An 18,498-nucleotide genomic window follows, 5' to 3' on the forward strand; every position below is an offset into this window, starting at 1 on the left:
AAGGGCAACATAGGTATTTGGGTATCTGCAAAAGTGCTACATGAGTGTTAGTGATACCAACAAAACACTTTCATTTAAACAAATATATTTGCAGCATCTTGAAAACTGAGGGGGGAAAAACAGCTTTGCCATCAGATTTAACAACCTGGGCTCTTTTCCATAAAGATTGAGCAAATACTATGTAGGACAAGTGCATGCCTTAGAAACACTGTGGAACTTGATTTAAAAAAAAATACACATATAAAAACATAAAAGCAGCAAATACAAAACAACAGCCTTGAACAAATGGCCAATACCTTACACAAACTTGAAGTGCCAACAGGGTGAATAAAAAGGTGCGCTAAGTATTAATAAACTTTGAAATGTCCCACCATACATAATGTGACTTGGTGAAGGATGATATGCAAAAAAAAAAAAAAAAGTTAGCAGTTGCCCACTTCTAGTGTCCAAATTTCATCCACTTTCCTTTCACAATCCTCTGCATTCTGCTTTTGTTCAAGTTTGTGTCTAGCTCCTGGGCTTTGGGCTCTGCGTAGTCTTCCTCCTCCCACTCGTAGCAATGGTTGACCCGAGCACAGCTCAGCCGGCACGGCAGTCCATCCTGGTTCTCCGTGTAATGTTCGATCAGCTCTCCGATGGAACTAAATTCAGCTTTGCATTTCTACCACGTGCCACAGACAAAAAGAATAGACATAACATTTCTCTATTTAGTTTTGAGAAAAATATGACATTTACTGCATCTGGTGACTCAGTAGGAATTTACCCGACTTAATCAATATTGCCAGCAATATGTATTCAATACTCCTTCTCCTTGGGGAAAGACTCAAATGCTGGAAGTTTCACAAAACAGTAATTGGCATGTACGCTCATTGTGTCCGGTTACCTCCAAGAGAAAATTCCCTTTACGTGTGTTTTGAATGAGGTGGGTGATGAGGCCAGACGGGAAGCGAATGATGAGTGATCCGCTTTTGGGTTTCTTGGGGTGCGGGCACAGGAGGTAGGATCCCAAAACGTCATCAGCCAGGAGGGAGTAGCTACTGTCACTGGGACACAGAAAAAGGAGCTGCATTGTTTTTAAAGGGGACATACAAGGAACTTCTATACAATTAGTATACAAGCATGTTGAAATAAAAACATTAACTTCTGACAAATCTTGGGATTCGGTGTTACAAATGGATGTTGCGGTAGTTGTCATGGTAACCAAAGCTGGCCTCTCCTCTTTGTACATGTTATCAAGACACCCGAGAAGAGTTTTAAAATGTGAAACAAAAAAACAACCCCAAAAAAAAAGTTTACTACTCACGTTGCGATACCATCCCAACACCACACAGCCTGAGCCAACGCTTCCTCAGTTTCGGCCAGGCTCGGAGTCCGGGATCGTCTTGCTGGGGTCTTGTCTTGGTCCTTTTCTACTGCACGGACAAGAGAAGACATCCTTCTGAGATTGTTGCAATGGACACATCTTTTATTGCATGTACAATGAGTAAATTGGCTAGTCACATACAGTCAGCATCAGTCAAGAGTTTGGAAACACAAACGTTCCTTCATACCCTCGCTAATAATGTGTGTGTGGGTAGGAATCACTGTACTCGCAAGAGGTGAAGACACACATCAAACATGAGGAAAACCAAACATGTTCCATCTTGTTCGAGACTCAAACGTGAGCACCCGTGACAGGATTGCGAAAGCTCACAAAGAAACACCTCCAGGTGATCTCCCCATCGAGCGAGCAAAGGCATTACCTAATCAACTCCCTGAATCTGCAGAGCGCCTTGTGAACTGCGGGCCCACCTTGTGAGGCGCTGAGGCGCTCCTGCACGTGGCGCTGCTTGAGCGGCGTGAACGTGAAGGAGCGGTAAGCCCCGGCGCGGAGCACTTTGTTGCGGATGGCTTTCTTGCGCACCAGGGACGGCGAGTAGGTGGGAAAGACCTCGTCTTGGCTGCCAAGAGGCTGCTCGTCACAAACCTTGTCATTTTTCTGCATGCGGACAAAAAAAAGCAAACGTCAATTGTGTTTCAATAGCTGTCTTGAAAAACGAGTAAAACCACTTTGCCTTACGACCTTGGATCCGAACGTCAAGCCTCGAAAGGGAGCTCTTCTGAAAGACACCAGGGCGCTAACACTGAGCGGGAAGCCATGGTTGAGAAGCGACGGGTTACGTCGAGGTGCGGAGCCGGACGAAAGTTCCTGGGCTTCGTCCGGGTGCTTCTCCAAATAAGATAGTTGGAAACAGCGGCACAGCAGAAGGTTCAGGAACTGAGCCTAAAAGGAAAACGGGCAAGCGCATACTTTCTTCACCCACGCTCATGATGCATATGTGAAATAGTCATTTCTAAATCTATCTGGTCTCTTACGGCTCTGGCGTGTCTGGCTCTGAAAACATGGCAGTACAGCTGGGCGTCGGCGCTGCCCGGGTTGTGGGAGACGAAGGCGAACTGGGAGTCGCTGGGCCGAGCGGTGGACAGTGACACTCTACGAAGGGCGTGGGCCATCAGGAGGGTCTGCAGGACGGAAGACAGGTTGGAGCACATAACCATTGTTAAGTGCAGTTAGAAAAAAAAAAAAAAAAAAAAGAAATAAACATCCATACCGTTTCATCCTCGTCGTACATTTTCACGCCTTTGATGGAGAACTTGAGGGATACAGGCCTACTTTTCTTGCACGTCTGACAGCAGAAGTACAGTGGTAGAGAAAATGGATGGGGAAACATAATGCTTTTGCACATGGAACAATTTGAAAGTCAAGCAGCGGGACTTACATTCAGGGTCTTCAGGTTCCTGTGCAACTGATCCATCTGGTCATCCAGGCAGCTGTCGTCCACCGAAAACGACCCGACGTACTTTGGAGCCAAAATGGAGCATTAGATGTCGAATAATGGCGGTAATATACTAATAGTGCTGACCTCAGCTGATCGGATCACTGCACCATCCTCTTTAACTGTTGTTTCTCCCATGCCGTCTGGAGATCTCTGCACGTATGCATACAGTTTACATCAATGTACAAAGAGGAAGAATTCTATTTACTGTTAAGTTGAACAGCAGATTTTGTTAACTTTATCTTGTCAAATCAAACCAAAAGAAGATAAGCATTGGATTTTTATCCACTTTGAAGGTCCACATTGCAATTAGACAAATCCCAAGCACCACTTGGACATGTGTTACTTGAACAGTGTTCAAATTTTATGCTATGTACTCAAAGTAGCCACGGAAATTCCAATCTAGTTTGTCAATTATTCACACTATTTCATCTGGGGGAAAACTAATAAAAATTTTAAAAAATCCCAAATTGGAAGTGGTATAAAAAGTAGATGCTGGACGACATTTCTCTTGTGTTGCGTCTCACCATATTCAACAATTACGCACAAGCAAGTTGGCGGAAATACTAAAGACAGCAAATTAAAACATATTCTCTTCGACAAGTTTCCTCCATAATAAAAAATAACCGTGTCTCAACAGTCGCGGACCGTCTCCCTTCTCAACCGAGACCGTCTTTGTCGACGCCCCCGCCGCCTTTAGTCACCTGAAGTCCGGCTGTCCGAGTTCGGCTGGTGCTTCGACCCAGGTATTCTGTTTAAGCCGAGATAGCGGGTGGGTGTTGGGTTAGAGGAGAGGAGATGGCGAGGAACGGGAAGTGAAGTTATGTGATTTTCGCCTTGGTGTTGCCTCTCGCTTCGCACCGCTCACATTGCTACTTGTTAACGGTTGCGACGTCACAAGTCAGAAGGCGGAAGTAGCACACCTCCACGCGATGCAATTCCGAATCGCCCCGCCCCGCCCCCTAATTGTTATGACGCTCACGGCTAAATGAATAATGTGCTGTTTTTGAACTTTAAGGTCTAAAAAAGTTTGATCACAATTAAATCAGTCTAGAAACTTGGGATTAAAAATATAAATGTGTATTATCATTTTAGTTGTGGACAAAATGTTTTACTATTGGATGTGGAGAAAAAATGAATCCATCCAAAGTAATAAGACACTCCATTCCCCCCAAGTTGGTGCTACCCACCCAATCTAAAGTGCTGAAGTCGGGGAAAATTACAAAAAACTTTGACTCATTTCACCCTTTCATACAATTTCAATTACAGCGGGGAACGAAATTTCGGTTTCTTTGTGTGTCTTTGGCATGTGAAGAAATTGACAATAAAGCTGACTTTAACTTTGATCATCTTAGTCACTCCACACAAAAAATGAAAATACACTTTTTAAAAGTAAATTACGGACTAAAATTATTATTAAATATGGTTGGGAGACTGATACATTTAAAAAACATGCATTTTACGAAATCCATGAAAAAGTATGCCAATAAAAAAATGAATGTCGATTGAAAATGAATCAGAAAGTATGTCAAAGGTCCTATGAGTCACTTTGAACTAAAACTGGGGAATATTACAAAGAAGGTGAAAAAACAAAATTCAAGCGATCGATCGTCACATCAATGAATGGAGTCATCAGATAAAACTCTATGAGATGCAGGTAGGATTTCTGGGGTCACCCGCCTCACGTTCTACCTGAGTGACTTTGGGTGGGTTCTGGTCCAAAAAGTTGGGGCTCTGCCCGGTGAGTGAGCACATGTTTAAGCAACGTGGAATTAATGCGTGACAAGCCGAAGCAAGCATGCGCGTTGCACTTCCAAAAGTCTGCAAAAGGTTGACTTGGGTTTGACTTGCACTTGGCCAAAACGTCAAACGTGACTCCAGCGCCGCCGCCGTTCATCCCGTGACGAGGACCCGCGTGATCTGTTGCGGCAGCGTGTACACCAGCAGGCCCAGGAAGAGCGTCACCACAGCCAGACACATCAAGGCCACGATAAACTTCCTGAACTTCCTCCAGATGAGGAAGACAAAGGTCTTGATGGGGTTGAGGAACCAGGTGAAGGTGATGGTCGGACGGCTGCGACGATGACGGAAAGCACTGAGTCACGCCGATGCTTCGTGACCAACCGTTGCAAAGATTTCCTTTTGCTTTTTTTTTTTTCGTCAACAACTTTTTACATACAAACTCTGTGTGTGTGTGCGTGTGTGCGTGCGTGGGTGGGTGCATGCGTGCGTCTCACTTTGGTTTGTCCAGAGGTTCTGGTTCCTTGCGGCCTTGTCCGACCGGATTGGCCTCGGCATGCTCCAACGTTACCAACTGGAGTTCTGCCTCCACCTTGCCCTGCAAACACACAAAAAAAAAGTTCTGGATAAAGGGGCTGCATTCAGTTTTGGGGCGGGGCTGGCGTTGGGGCCACCATGAGCATGTAGACGTTTCCATCAGTGTCGGTGAAGCAGACGTCGTCTCTCTTGACGCCCTTCTTCTTCTGGCGGACCTTGGCCTCCTGGCGTTGCAGGTCGTCGGGCGTCTGACGGCAGGTGAGGGGCCACCAGCCCTTCAACTTCTTGCTGCGGAAGATGGAGGCCCGCGGGCCGGCGCGCTCCTTGGCCATCTGCACAGTGCACTTTTCGGCCGACTTGGCGCCACGCACCATGTCATCCAGGCGCAGCTCCAACGAGCCTCCAACAAACAAGCACACGTTTCTTTCTTTCTTTCTTTCTTTCTTTTCTCAGGCTGTCGACGTGCCAGTCTCACCGAGGAAGTCGTTGGCCGAGATGCGATCGTAGTCCCAAATCTGAAGCGTGAGGACGGCCGGCTGGCGAAACTCCGAGTCCTCCAGAGAGAAGAAGGACTCCTTGCGCTTGAACACCACCTCTTTCTGGGGCGCACGCACAACAACATGATGAGATGAGGAAGAAGACTCACCAAGCGCACTCCAAGTTGAATTCTGGGATTGTTTTGTAGGAGGGGGGAAAGACGGTTGGCCCAGCGCATGGACATTCATTGATAACAAAAAGTGCCAGAGGGGTAAGGGTCCCGGATGACCTCGGTGGGCAGGTAGTCAAAGCGGAAGACAAATCTCCAGTTGAAGTTCCCCTCCCCGCTTAACGAGTTGAAGTGGACGTCCGTCTCCTGCTTGTCGCCTTCCAGGCCTCGAATCCAACTGCATGTCGTGAAAAGAAAAAACAGCCAATCAGCAGCCGGCCGGCTTGGCGAGGCCGGCTTGGCAAGGCCGGTTTGGCGAGGCCGGTTTGGCGAGGCCGGTTTGGCGAGCCCGGCGCGCACGCAACGCCGACCCTTTGACGTAGATGTCGGACGAGGCTTCGCCGGTGAACGGGTTGATGTCATCCAGGAAGACGTCGTCCGTGTTCCAGATGATCACACGCAGCTCGTACCTGAAAATCAGACACTTGAGCACCGCAATACATTTTATACAAAATGAAACTCGGGCTGGACGTACTGGAAGGGCAATCGGGGCTTGATGTCCACGGGTGGCGGTGCAGGAACGTCCGTGGGGAACATGTCCACCCACATGTGGAGGTAGCCCTGCACTAGCACGCACGTGTCAAAGAAGCCACGGCGTGCCGAGCGGTCATCAGGTCTACCTGCGGAAGTCCGGGCTTGTCGTGCTTGTCGTGCTTGACGAGTGAGCGGATTTCCACGTGCTCAGGGACCAGTGCGACCGCTCCTGGGACAAACTCGCTCATCTGGTCCCAACGTCGCAGCACGCTGACGGCTGCGTGCTCCTCCAACGCTGCCTCCTCCTCGGCCGAACGCGCCGTCTTCTTTAGCAAATCTATAAATGTGAGATCTTTGACTTTTATTTGGAACTCGAATTCTTGATGACTGTTTTGCCGTTTGACAGAAATAACAAAAGGTCCTGACAGCTATTTGACATTAGAAACTTGGTGTATCAAAAGCGGGTTAGTCTGCTATGCACTCTTGCCTTCGGGGACGGCATCGGTTGGGATCTTGAAGATCTTGTTGAGGACTTTGACCTCCATGAGTCTGTATTCCGGGGGCGGAATGCCGTTATTCTTACAGAGCTCGGACAGGATGACGGAGGGCTTCTTGGCATCTCGCCACGCGTTGTAACCCTCGCTGCAGACACATGGCACAAATGTCACAACTTCAGGAAAAAGTCAACTCCGATAGATGAAACAAGTCCCGCTAAAATGGCTTCAAAGCCAAATGGCAGAGCTCCTGTGTCTTTTCCGGCGTGGCTTTTTCAGACTTTTTGTGAGACACAAATTTCATGGTGTGACGTGAAACTGCCTCTTGAGCTGGAATTTCCAAACTATTCTGGTTGGAACAGCTGCCGATTGACACAAGCACCACAAGAGCTTGACAGCAGAATTTGGTGAGGTCATCAGTTTGGGAAAAGGTGAAACGCAGGATGAATCGTACGACAACAACGTCCACTCAACGGCAACGAAAATATGAGCCGAGTCGGCCGAGCGGTTGCCGAAAGGTGGGCCGGCGCCGCCTGAGCCCGCTGACGGCCAACCAAACCCACGTGTCGTAGTAGAGGGCCAGGCCGCAAGTGGCGCGGTGGCGGCTGTAGAACCGGTTCTCCAGGTCCACCCGGGTCTCCCCGATCACGTCGTCCGTGCCCACCATGTCGTGGTCCATCACCCTCACCAACAGCTCCGTCTCCAGAGGGAAGCGCGCTGTCACTTCAAAGACCCTGGCGCGGACAGACGGACAGACAGATGGATGGACGGCTGCCAGTTAACATGCATGTGTATGGGAAAAAATGTCCAAGGTAGAAGGAACCTGTGGTCAAGAGCAAAACGCTCCTCCCTCTCTCCCTCCCTCACTCACTCTCCAAAGATGGGGTTGAGTTGTTTGGGGATGTAGCGCTCCCTGGTGTCTCGACTCTGCTTGCCAACGGAGACCACCAGGTACGGGTCGGCTTTGCCGTTGGGATCGGCCGGAGCCAGATTGCTGCCCTGCAACCAGGATGAGGAGAGCGAGTTCCTTCCGGCCCTGCGCACACCGAGCGGCCGGCCAGCGGGCGGGAAGCGCTTTGTCACCTTGACGACGTAGACGCGGACCAGCACCTTGAGCGCCGTGTTCTGGGGGATCCCTTTGCCGATCCGACACTCGACCTCGTCGTCTTCCTCGTCCGAATCGATCGGGTAGACCAGGAAGGAACCCTGAGCGGAGAAAGCGGCTGAGTCAAAGGCGCGTAAATTCCAAACGCACAACGGAGGGGCCAGAGCAGAGCACCTTGTACTTTCCCGTCAGACGCTCGTCCCGGTCCTCGTCGGCGTCCTCGCCAATGGCTCGGCCTTTGAGGAGTGGGAAGGTCTGCAGCCAGTCCTGGAACTGACTGAACTCCGCCTCCAAGTCGCTGGCGTACAACTGAACGCACGCAGAACAATGGCACGACATTGACCTTGGACTCGGGCAAGATGATGCGAAAGCGTGCCGAGGGGGAACCTTCAGCGTGGCCATCTTCTTGCGCTTGGCAGGCTCCACCTGCACCGCCGCTTCTTCTGCCTTTCTCTCGTTTACTCCCTCTAACCGGCACAGTTGTTGACTTGAGAATCATTCGGTGCAAATGATGCTTTGTCAATAAAAATTAAAAGTGAGCACACCGGTTCCTTGATCTTGTTCCTCCTCCTCCTCCTCCTCCTCGTCCTTCTTCTTCAGCTCCTCAGCAGCCTGCAACAAACACGTTCATATGTTATTCAACGTCCATGTACCTTTAGGACGCCATCTTTGCTGTGGTGAAGCGGCACAGTTACGTGAATGAATGGACCACTCGTACAAGAGTGACATCATCAGCTGCGCTTGATGGAACTTTGTGTACGTGTGTGTGTGTGTGTTTTGATGTGTCTGGCCTGTCTGTCCAGCTCTTTCAGGGAGGCATAGTACTTGGACCACCAGTCCAGCTCCTGGTTTTCCGGCACGTCCTCCTCCAGCTCCTCATCCTTCTTCTTCAGCTCCTCAGCAGCCTGCAACAAACACGTTCATATGTTATTCAACGTCCATGTACCTTTAGGACGCCATCTTTGCTGTGGTGAAGCGGCACAGTTACGTGAATGAATGGACCACTCGTACAAGAGTGACATCATCAGCTGCGCTTGATGGAACTTTGTGTACGTGTGTGTGTGTGTGTTTTGATGTGTCTGGCCTGTCTGTCCAGCTCTTTCAGGGAGGCATAGTACTTGGACCACCAGTCCAGCTCCTGGTTTTCCGGCACGTCCTCCTCCAGCTCCTCATCCTCGGCCTTCAGCAGCTTCTTGAGAGGAGCCTGCGCGCAGACCAACACGGCACAGGTTAGCGACAGAAGAAAAGAAAGAAATATTCTTCAGCCGGCCGGCTGCTTCACGTTGATCAGCTTGATGGCGGCATTGGGAATGGCAGACTCTTTGATTGACAGGTTGCCGAGCTTTATCTTCTTCAGTGACTTCAGTGCGCTGGTCTTTGCCATCAGCGGGGCTGTCTTCTTCTCTGGAGACACGTGGGGAAACACAAAGTCACCGGAGAGGATTTGCAGGGGGGTTCCAAAGAATAATCAGGTTTGATGTCATGTCTTGCAGGGCGGTTCCAAAGAACATCAGGTTTGATTTTGCATCTTACGTGCTTTAACTTCGTAAGTGGACTCATCTTGCCCTACATTTGCCGCTCAGCGCTTTAGCTACCTTTGGGTTTCGGCTCGTCCTCTTCGTCATCCGGCTCGTCCCAGAGCCCAGGCGCAGCGAAGTCCAGGAGGCATCGGACCACGTGGGTCCCGATCAGGACCTGCCGTCCGAACGCTCTGCGCTCCACGACAGACAGCATCAGAGGAGGGTGGAGGTAGGCCTGGTCCGGCAGCTTCTAACGGGAAGGCGACGACGAGACGTCAGCCCAATTTCGGGGGGGGGGGGGTTGCCCAAAACGCGTCAACTGACCACGTGGAGGAAGCGCACGGGCTCCCTGAAGTTGGCGTGGGTCTTGTAGCTCTCCAGCTCCTGGGATTCCAGCTGCTGTCCGGCGCATTCCAACTTCACCAGGGGGTGCTCCACCTCAAAGAGCTGCACACGCTTCAGCTCGCGCAAGCCCCAGAAAAGCACCTGCAAACAATACTGACTAGCCTCTCAAATGGGCCACAGGGCACGCCTCCAACATACATTTTCCTGTCCATCGACAGGGATGTAAGTGAGCACCTCAATTTTGAAGCTCCTGAGGAGCGGCCTGACCCCCTCCGGGATGTCGTAGCAGCGCCGCTCTGGCCAGTAGGTCAGCTCCTGAGGGTCCACGCTGGCTGGGAGGGACGGCTGCCCGACATCAGGACGCACGGGTTAAGCTTCACGCTCTTACTTCTTGTTTACGTTCCAACAATCTTATGACATTGCTGGCCGTTCGGCATAGAAAGCGCGAGCCTGGAGCAACTCCAAAGTTTGGGATCAACAACAAACGGCGGCAGCGTCACCTCGCCGAAAGACGAGTAGTCCAGCTCGATGAGCTCGAAGGCGGCCAGCAGCTCTCCGGCCGGCGCCCTCCCCATGCTGATGTCAAAGAAGCGCAGATGGGGCTTCCGGTAGAGCGCCTCCGCCGGTTTCAACTCGGGCTCGGCGAACGCTCGGCCCAGAAGCTTGGGGCCACCCTGAGCACATTTTCCAGAGTGGCGCTTTACGACCTTCCTTCTGCCACCGCTCCGGTTCTCAGCGGGTGAGCAAGGACCGGCGTTACCACGGCGTCGTAGTCCAAGATGTGGATGATGACCAGAGGAGGGTCGTGCCCGAGGTCTTCCATCGTGCCCTCCAGCAGGACGCGCTCAAACAGCAAACACTCGCACCACGCTGGGGACAGCGTGTTGGACAACACCTGAGGCGCACACGCCGGCCGCGTGCATGCGTGGACGCTTGTGTTGAGCCATAATCAAAGATCATCATCATACGTGACTCTATAAAACTCACCTTGGTCATCTGACACTGCGTGGAGAAGAGCACCTTGGCGAAGGGATCGGAAAGGCCGTTGTCGTTGGCCGCCATCAAGCCGCGCGCTTGGTAGAGGTGACATCGCAGCTGGAAGTAGCGGCTGTCTGCAACACAACATGCAACACACACACGTTCGTGCACAAGTGGTACAGAAAATGGATGGATGGACTTTGCGTCAGCCAAGCAAAAACGGCGACGGACTCACCCTGGCAGTGCAGTTTGACGGGCATCCTCCTGGTTCCCGTGGTGACCAGTGCTACCCCCCCCTCCTGGTCCTCCTGCGACCCCTCGTAAACGGGCAGGAACTCGTCCGGGAGCGAGGTAATGGCCTCCTTGCTGTACTTGGCTTGGCCCAGCCACAGGTACGCCTCGATCTTGGCATAAATCTCACTGGTGGAACCTCCCGGAGACTAGTCACAGAATCGCAGAATATTTTGAGAACTCAGCCTCTGGAGCCAGTTTCACCGAGCTGCGCAGGATTCGGTAGACGTTCCTATCAAGAGTCGACTGAGCCCAAAACTGCCTGTTCACGCTCCCGTGCTGTCCACATTTAGGTTTAAACGCCTCACGGGCAACTAGGCAATGCATTTCCAGGGCAGACTCTCGGTTTGAGTTACAGACCTTCATGTAGAGGGTGGTGACCCGACCGCAGTCCCGCCCCCTCTGGTCCTCCACCAAGGAGAACATGACGGAGCGAGCTGGTATCCTGACGTAGGCCAAACGTTTGCTTCCACTCAGCAACCACAAGAAGACATCGGGGATGGTGTTCTGGGGCTATTCGCGGGTCAGACGGTGTCAAAGCTCACGTTGGAAGCAGAAGCGCTAAGTCGAGACCAAGAAAGCTGACGTGACGTCGTGCTGTACCTCTTGGGCCAGCTGTCGAAGTTTGCTCAGGAGTTTTTTGACATCCATCACTTGCTGTTTGAGCCTTCGTCTGGTTATGCTGTGCCTGATCCTCGTGGCCCGCCTGGCCACCAGAACCTGGAAATGAGCCGAGCATAGACAAGGGTTCATCATGCAGGCGTTTGGATACCAGCCGCATCGTGGTTGATCAGGAAAGCGTTTTCATTTGAGCTGATGCACGTGGCTTCAAGCGTTTCAGACCCATGTACATGAAAATACGAGAGCCTCACCAAATTTTTCCTGATGAAGTCTTTCCTGCATGTGTCCAGATTGTTGGGACGAAACTGAGCACGCCGATCTGAGAACAGTCGGAACTGCCTGTGTTTAACAATTGAGAAGAAAAATGTTTGAAAAGGGAGGCTTTTTGATTCAGGTTGCTACATGCAGGCGGTGGCTGACTTGCAGGACGTAACCAGCTCCAGCAGCACATGCACTAGGCGCTCCTTGATGCCACTGCGAGGCCTCCGCCCAAGAAGCTCCACCTGGTCCAGACCGATCTCCTGAAGCCGTTCGCCCCAGATAGTTACTCCCAGCGATAACTTCCCGGCCAGCTTCAGCGGCGCCACCTCACCAGCCTGTCCGCCATCTTGCTGAGCCAGTTGCTTTGGTACAGACGAAAGCTGTGGTCTTCAAACTGACTCCAGACAAACAAACATGGCTTGTGGTTCTCCCAGGGGGCCTGCAGCGGGATGCACTGGAACGACCTGAGGCGAGACACGGGTGCGACGTGTCAAACACAAAACACGCAAGTGGTTGCGAGCAGGTCAAACACAGGCGCGCGAGATTGCGACACGTCAACGAGACACAGGCCGTGCGAGGTACAGGCCAAGAGAGCGAGACAGTCCACACTCTTCATCACTCGACGGAGGTCCTTTTACCCGTCGTACTCGGTGGACTGCGGCCTCAGGGGTTCGGACACAGATCTGTTCTCGTGTTGGGGACTCAGCACCGCCTCGGTGTCCGGCTCCTCCTCGGACTCCAGCAGCCCTTGCGCCTCCTCACCGGCGTCCTCCTGGCTTTGGCTCAGCTCTCGGTGGCTTGCTTGCACCTCTTCCTGAATCTGGCTCTTCCTGGAAGGCCTGCCTTTAATCGCCTTACCCCAATTTCCTGCCGACAACGCCACCATTGACGGTTTGGGTTGTCCTTCGTACTGCTGCTTGTTGTGTCAGGTGTTCCTTTTACCTATGGAGAGTTCAAAGACCACGGGCCTGCTGCCTACTGATGGATCCATCATGGTGACCTCAAACAAAGATGCAAAGAGTAGAAAGTCTTCTTTCCCCCCTAGGAAACCCTACACACACACACACACACAAAATCTGCTCAATGTTAACCTGTAGCATCGACGTGCCGTGGTGTACCTCAAAGCTCTGTCCTCAGTCCTCGATGATAAGAGTTGCTTGAATGCTTGTTTTAATATTAGAATGAACTTCGTTGGGCAGATAGAAGATGGAAGTAAGGTTTTGTTTTTTGTTTTTTCTCGGCGCTGACCTCAGGAAGTGGGTGAATCTCCTCTACATCCACAGTCACCGCCTCTGGCACCTCCACTCCTGCCTCGCCCGACTCGTCGTTCAATCGGCTGGAAGCTATGTGCAAAAACAAAAAAAATAAATAAAAAATAAAAAAAGCAACAATTTTGAGTGTCGTTGGCACTTTGAAGGATCTTACTTCTGTCCAATCAGAGCCCGGAAAGCAAAAAGTGATCAGATGAGAAAATAAATCTTAATCATTGTTAAAATAGTAATTGTTCAAGAAAGATGCTATAAATCAGGATTTGACAAAAACAGTGTTGTGCTCGCATATGAAGATAAAGTCACAGTCACCTTCCTTCCTTCCTTCCTTCCTTCCCCCCTCCCTCCCTCCCTTCCTTCCTCACCTTCCTCACCTTCCTTGCTCTTCTCCTTCTTGCTGCCTTGTGTCTTCCTCAATCCCAACCGGCCCAGCGTTCCTTTCATCTTCAACAGAATCACACAGGGCCAAGTCAGAGCAGATTGAGCAGAACGGATGCGGCAGATCCAAATACCATCGCTAACGGAGCCGAGCTGGAGTCGGGGGCGATAGCGGAGGGCGAAGAGTAAATCTCTACACAGAGCGCCAAAAGGATTCGCCCGCGGTAGAAGATTCCCTCTCTGAGGCCCTGGTTCAAAGCCTGGAGAAGACAGTCTGGATTAGCTTCGGCCCGCCCTGCCCCGGTCCGTCCTGGGGCACTTGAGAGCCAAGAGAAGCATCCATTGAGAGGCTTACCTGGTGGACATCTCCAAGGGTGGAGTTCCGAGGAGAACCGTAAAGATTGACCCAGCACGGTCCAAAGGTAGGTTTGAAACCTGCAGGCGGACACCCTTACACACTGAAGGCTTCTTAAAGAGCACAAAGCTGGCAACAGAGCAGTTTTCAACGTGTACCATTCCTTGTGGGGTCTGAAATCTGCCGCAGGTCCAGGAAGTGAGTGGCCAGAGCAACGTCCCCCATCTTGGAGTCGTCAAGGACCTGGACTCTGATCCGCTGGGCTAGAGGAGGAAACTGCTCCACGAAGGAGATCTCTTCGTTCCAAAGCGGAGAGCTGGTGGCGCGAGCGACAGACGTCTCCCCCTAAGAGGGACCGAGCACTATGCTTTGAACCCGAGCTTGTGGACCTGAGTAGCCCGTCTGGTTTTTGTGTACCTGTTGTCCAGCAAAGGTGACTTGGACGTAAGGGTCAATGAAGACCATTCGCTCCGTGACTTTGGACATTTGGCCCATCAAGCCGGCATCCATGGTGGGCAGACCCTCCGCCATGTAGACCCGGAGCCGAAATCGAGCCCACGGGCGCTCGGAAGGCATCCCGCGAGGAAGCATCAGATTCCTGTCACAAACGCATGGCATTTGTACCGCCACGGAAAAAGCCCCGCCTCCATTCAGCGTAGTTCACACGCTTAAATTTTGGGAGAAGAAGATTGTTGTCCTGTGGAAATGATCAAAATGAGACAGCCCGACGTGGCCTCATCTGTCTTGACTTGCTTCATGTCACCCTTCTGATTGGGTTGAATCCCCCGACAAAAAACATGTTCAGCAATAGTGCGGGTGAACTTACTTGTCAATGTCCTGGTTGGTGTTGGGCATGTCAGGCAGCAGGCTTGGGGCACTCAGAGCCTCACCCTTCATCAGGACGCTGAGGGTGGCCTTCACGTAGCCCTTGGCCCCCGATCGGGTGTCGGCCGGGTCGCTGAGCGGAGCCCATTTCTGGTAGAAGCGGTGCTCTGCCAAGGAGTTGGGCCGTCATCAGGGAAGGAAGGGGGCGGTTGGTTGGATGGTACCTGGCTGGTACCTGGCTGCTGGAAGACGGTGGCGATGTCCATCTTGAAGCTTCCCACGTGGCTCATGAGGAAGGCCAGCATGCGCCGATGGTATACCTGCAAAGGCGGAGGAGTTTTGGCAGCCTGTTGCCGTGGAAACAAGCTGCATGCCGTGGCGACGGGAATGACCTTGATCTCGATGACCTTGTCAAAGAGAACCTGCGGAGTCTCGTGGAACTCAAACTGAAAGTTCTGCAACAGGGGTTCAAGTTAGTCCATCGCTTGGCTTTTATTGCAGCACGAGATGTTTGCACGTCCTCTGGAAAGAAGGTGCCTGCATGTTTTTTATTGGGCCCGACTGTCCGACAACATGTTTGATGCCAGTCCTCTACTGGCTTGAACGGCAAAAGATGTTCTATTCGATTTTGATTTCAAATGTGCTTGACTGCCCTCTGCCGTGTTTGATAGTGCTCAACCGCAGTGTTGCATTGTCCTAAAAGGTGTGTGCTCCCGTCTCTGTCGTGTCTGCTGTGGTGTGGCTCGGTTGACTTTGTGTACCTCGTTATAAAAGGGAAAGTTGGTGGACTTTTGCGTGGCCGTGTGTTTCTTCTGCTGCCCCACCCGGATCAACACGACTGGGTTGATGTTAACGCCCGCCAGTTTCTGAGCTTCCAGGATGTTGACGTTCACCTGCAAGCACCCGATCGGACACGTTCACTGCTGCAGACACCGCCCCCCCCAAAAAAACAACAATGATTTAACAACCAACTACTAAATGTGAATCATCAGCTAATAAACTAACCGACCAGTAACTAACTAACTAACTAACTAACTAACTAACTAACTAACTAACTAACTAACTAACTAACTAACTGACTAACTAACTAGTGATTCAAATAACTAACCAATCAACCAACAAATTCACTAAACAAAAATCTAATGAAATAACTACCCAAACAAATGACTAACTACCTACCTAGCAACTAATGACTGACTGACAAAAGAACTGCCAGAAAGAAGTTCTTGGAGTGGGCCAAAAATTCAAAAAGTGGATCTGTGATAGGGAAGCCCTTCCGTGTCATTTTTATTGTTTGTGGCATTCTTACCTGGAAGCTTTGAGCTTTTGGTGTGGCTGCGGCGACACGTCTTGACAGTGGCCTGGAACGACTACACACACACACACACACACGTACACACAAACACACACACACACAAAGTACAAAGATTTGTATCTTTGCTCATCTACCTATGCCAGCCACTTGAGTGACGGCAGGCGCAGCCATTCAAATGTTTTCCATTAAACGGCGGCAAAGTGCGTCAAACCATTCTACACACAAATCTAAAATGAGAACAGCGAAGCCGACCTCATCAAGGGAGCGAAGATGATGTCGCACGCCTCCGTCTCCAGCAGCTCGTCTTCGTCATAGTCGTCATAGTCATGTAGGTCGTCGTCGTCATCCAGGCCGCCCTGCGCCACGATGAGCTTGCGTCCCAGATGCCGAGCCTCCCTCTCCAGCTCCCTCTCCGGACGACTCAACAGCCGAGGGCCCGCTCTGTAGGGTGGACCGCATTGCTGCACATGCTATCATGCGAGTGTGAGGTGAAGTCGCTCTCACCTCTCTTCATCCTCAAAGGCTTCGTTGACGAAGCCCATCGACAATCTGAGTGATGCACACACACAGAATTTAAATGAGCTAACTAACTAACAAACTAACTAACTAACTTACTCAACTTGGTCGCCCACGCGGATGAAATCCTGTCCCTCCCAGCCTCCTGCGGTGCCCTCCACAGGATTGTAGTGCACGTCCAACTCCACGTAGATCTACTCCAGCAACATGATTACAACACGCACACACAAACGTGCATGTACGGATTGCACACTTACATCAGTCAAGAGATGGTTGCCATCCGTGAGTGGTTCCTGTAGCAACAGCCTTCCTGATGTAACAATGTGCTGGAGGCCCACAACCAGCTTGCCCAGCAGTCTAAACACACACACAAATATGAACATATGCACACACATGGATCACACCATGTGTGTGTGTGTGTGTGTGGGGGGGGGGGGTACCTATTGGAAAAGACTTTACTGAAGTTGTAAACTCTGATGGTCAACACTTCATGTCGGATGACTTTACCATAGTGAGGCCAGCGGAAATGCTGCACACACGCACAAACACACAAGGAAGGAGTCAAGGTCACACCCTTGGACTGTGTTGTATGTGAGTGATCTCACAAATCAACCACCCTGATTTTGTATTTGATTGATCGTTACTTTTAGGAAATTTAATGTGATATCGTTATACTGTTTGTTTTGTTGACGAAACCAAATTGTCAAAGAAAAAAACACCAACTTCATTGAAGACAGCCACACCATCACTGTGCAGCACTCGGCTCTTCTGGGTGAATCCTGGCGGGTGGAAAACAAAACACGTTACCATAGCAACGGCTCAAATCGCACCAGAAGAATAAGGTCATAATAGTGCAAGAAAAAAAACACAAGAATAAAATTGGATGTTTTTAGAAAGGGTTTTTTCCCAAGTGACGGATTTTTATAGAAAAAAAAAGATTCTTTGAAAGCAGTTATCTTTTTCAAGTCGAGGCACTTTCAGACAATATGCTTCACCGAATTAAATGTGCAACAATTAAAAGCATTTCAATGTAATTTCAAAGCAATACAAAGAAATAAAAATGAGCACAGTGCAAGAAGATGATTTTAGAGAACGACAGAAAAATGCTTTTGCATGTGTTGGCAACTTGGCACCTAATTCCATGTTTGTGCAGCAGAATCGCTAAATGCTGCTTCAGCATGTTTGCGTTGCTCCACTCAAGAACAAAGAAGCTGTCGGGGGAAAGTTCCCTTGCTTGGAAGGAATGGTGAGAAGGAGAGGAGGAAAAAAGAGCCAGCAAGGTGGAGCAGTGGCTCCCTCACGCATCCGAGACATTTCGAGGTGTTTTTCGATGTCCTTTTTTTCCTAAGCAGACAACTCACCTCTAAAGGAGAGCTCCACTCTTCGCAGGGATCCTCCCGGAAGGTTGGACACCTTCCTCAAGTTCACGCTGATGGACATAGCGAAGGAGCTGGAGGATGGCGCCTGTCTACATGTCTCAAGGTCAGCTCATGCTTTGGTGTTGGCGTGTTGGTTGGGGCTGGTCCCATCCAATCTCATGTTTGACCGGGCAACGATACTCGACTGGCTTGACTAGTTTCCTCCTTTGACTAGGCACACACACACACACACGCACATGACAAACATCTTATTAAGTACCGCAGAACCTCCAATGTCGAACACAATCCGTTCGGCGACACTGATGAACTTCCATCATAAGAACAAGTGAATGAAGCTGGAATTGCGCAATACATATGCAGTTGCAACTGTATATGAAAACGCGTATATATGGCCACTCACTCGCATGTTTTCGCCTGCGTGGGCTTCCTCCCACATCCGAAAACCATGCTTGGTAGGCCTGGTAGGCCGATTGAGCACTCCAAACTGCCTGTAGGTGTGAGTGCGGGTGCAGATGGTTGTCTCTGTGTGCCCTGCGATTGGCTGGCAACCGGTTCAGGGTGTTCCCCGCCTACT

The 18,498-nt window shown here is 50.8% G+C and overlaps 2 protein-coding genes across 4 annotated transcripts; both read right to left on the reverse strand.

The window, feature by feature from the left end:
* Nucleotides 1–68: 68 nt before the first annotated feature.
* sh2d5 (SH2 domain containing 5) lies at nucleotides 69–3,727 on the reverse strand. 3 transcript variants are annotated; one of them, XM_049734472.2, is made up of 11 exons: nucleotides 3,521–3,727; nucleotides 2,904–2,969; nucleotides 2,760–2,840; nucleotides 2,592–2,666; nucleotides 2,356–2,502; nucleotides 2,063–2,263; nucleotides 1,792–1,978; nucleotides 1,304–1,412; nucleotides 884–1,043; nucleotides 415–661; nucleotides 69–378 (listed from the first exon to the last, which is right to left on the reverse strand). In XM_049734472.2, exons 2-10 carry the CDS (start codon nucleotides 2,952–2,954, stop codon nucleotides 440–442), a joined length of 1,233 nt encoding a protein of 410 aa, XP_049590429.1. In that variant the 5' UTR covers nucleotides 2,955–2,969; nucleotides 3,521–3,727; the 3' UTR covers nucleotides 69–378; nucleotides 415–439. The 3 variants fall into 3 exon arrangements, with proteins under 3 accessions (XP_049590429.1, XP_049590430.1, XP_049590428.1); XM_049734473.2 differs by having other exon boundaries at nucleotides 69–661; nucleotides 1,304–1,409; XM_049734471.2 differs by having other exon boundaries at nucleotides 69–661.
* A 420-nt stretch (nucleotides 3,728–4,147) lies between these two features.
* fer1l4 (fer-1 like family member 4) lies at nucleotides 4,148–18,024 on the reverse strand. The gene is made up of 49 exons (XM_068652448.1): nucleotides 17,907–18,024; nucleotides 17,269–17,324; nucleotides 16,986–17,074; nucleotides 16,803–16,902; nucleotides 16,645–16,739; nucleotides 16,534–16,578; nucleotides 16,282–16,470; nucleotides 16,024–16,084; nucleotides 15,476–15,607; nucleotides 15,107–15,169; nucleotides 14,950–15,034; nucleotides 14,716–14,881; nucleotides 14,307–14,487; nucleotides 14,048–14,234; nucleotides 13,890–13,969; nucleotides 13,669–13,794; nucleotides 13,522–13,600; nucleotides 13,137–13,231; nucleotides 12,831–12,939; nucleotides 12,527–12,755; nucleotides 12,220–12,352; nucleotides 12,048–12,148; nucleotides 11,879–11,966; nucleotides 11,610–11,726; nucleotides 11,367–11,519; nucleotides 10,951–11,155; nucleotides 10,725–10,849; nucleotides 10,498–10,632; nucleotides 10,238–10,411; nucleotides 9,972–10,082; nucleotides 9,717–9,878; nucleotides 9,468–9,642; nucleotides 9,155–9,276; nucleotides 8,957–9,076; nucleotides 8,733–8,777; nucleotides 8,260–8,337; nucleotides 8,047–8,181; nucleotides 7,851–7,973; nucleotides 7,639–7,766; nucleotides 7,331–7,501; nucleotides 6,761–6,915; nucleotides 6,420–6,610; nucleotides 6,275–6,360; nucleotides 6,111–6,209; nucleotides 5,860–5,977; nucleotides 5,569–5,692; nucleotides 5,231–5,493; nucleotides 5,054–5,154; nucleotides 4,148–4,890 (listed from the first exon to the last, which is right to left on the reverse strand). The coding sequence occupies exons 1-49, from the start codon at nucleotides 17,983–17,985 to the stop codon at nucleotides 4,710–4,712; spliced, it is 6,165 nt and encodes a 2,054-aa protein (XP_068508549.1). The 5' UTR covers nucleotides 17,986–18,024; the 3' UTR covers nucleotides 4,148–4,709.
* Nucleotides 18,025–18,498: the final 474 nt, after the last annotated feature.

The sequence above is a fragment of the Syngnathus scovelli genome, chromosome 11 (assembly GCF_024217435.2).
Source record: "Syngnathus scovelli strain Florida chromosome 11, RoL_Ssco_1.2, whole genome shotgun sequence".
In the NCBI taxonomy this organism is placed as follows: Eukaryota; Metazoa; Chordata; class Actinopteri; order Syngnathiformes; family Syngnathidae; genus Syngnathus; species Syngnathus scovelli.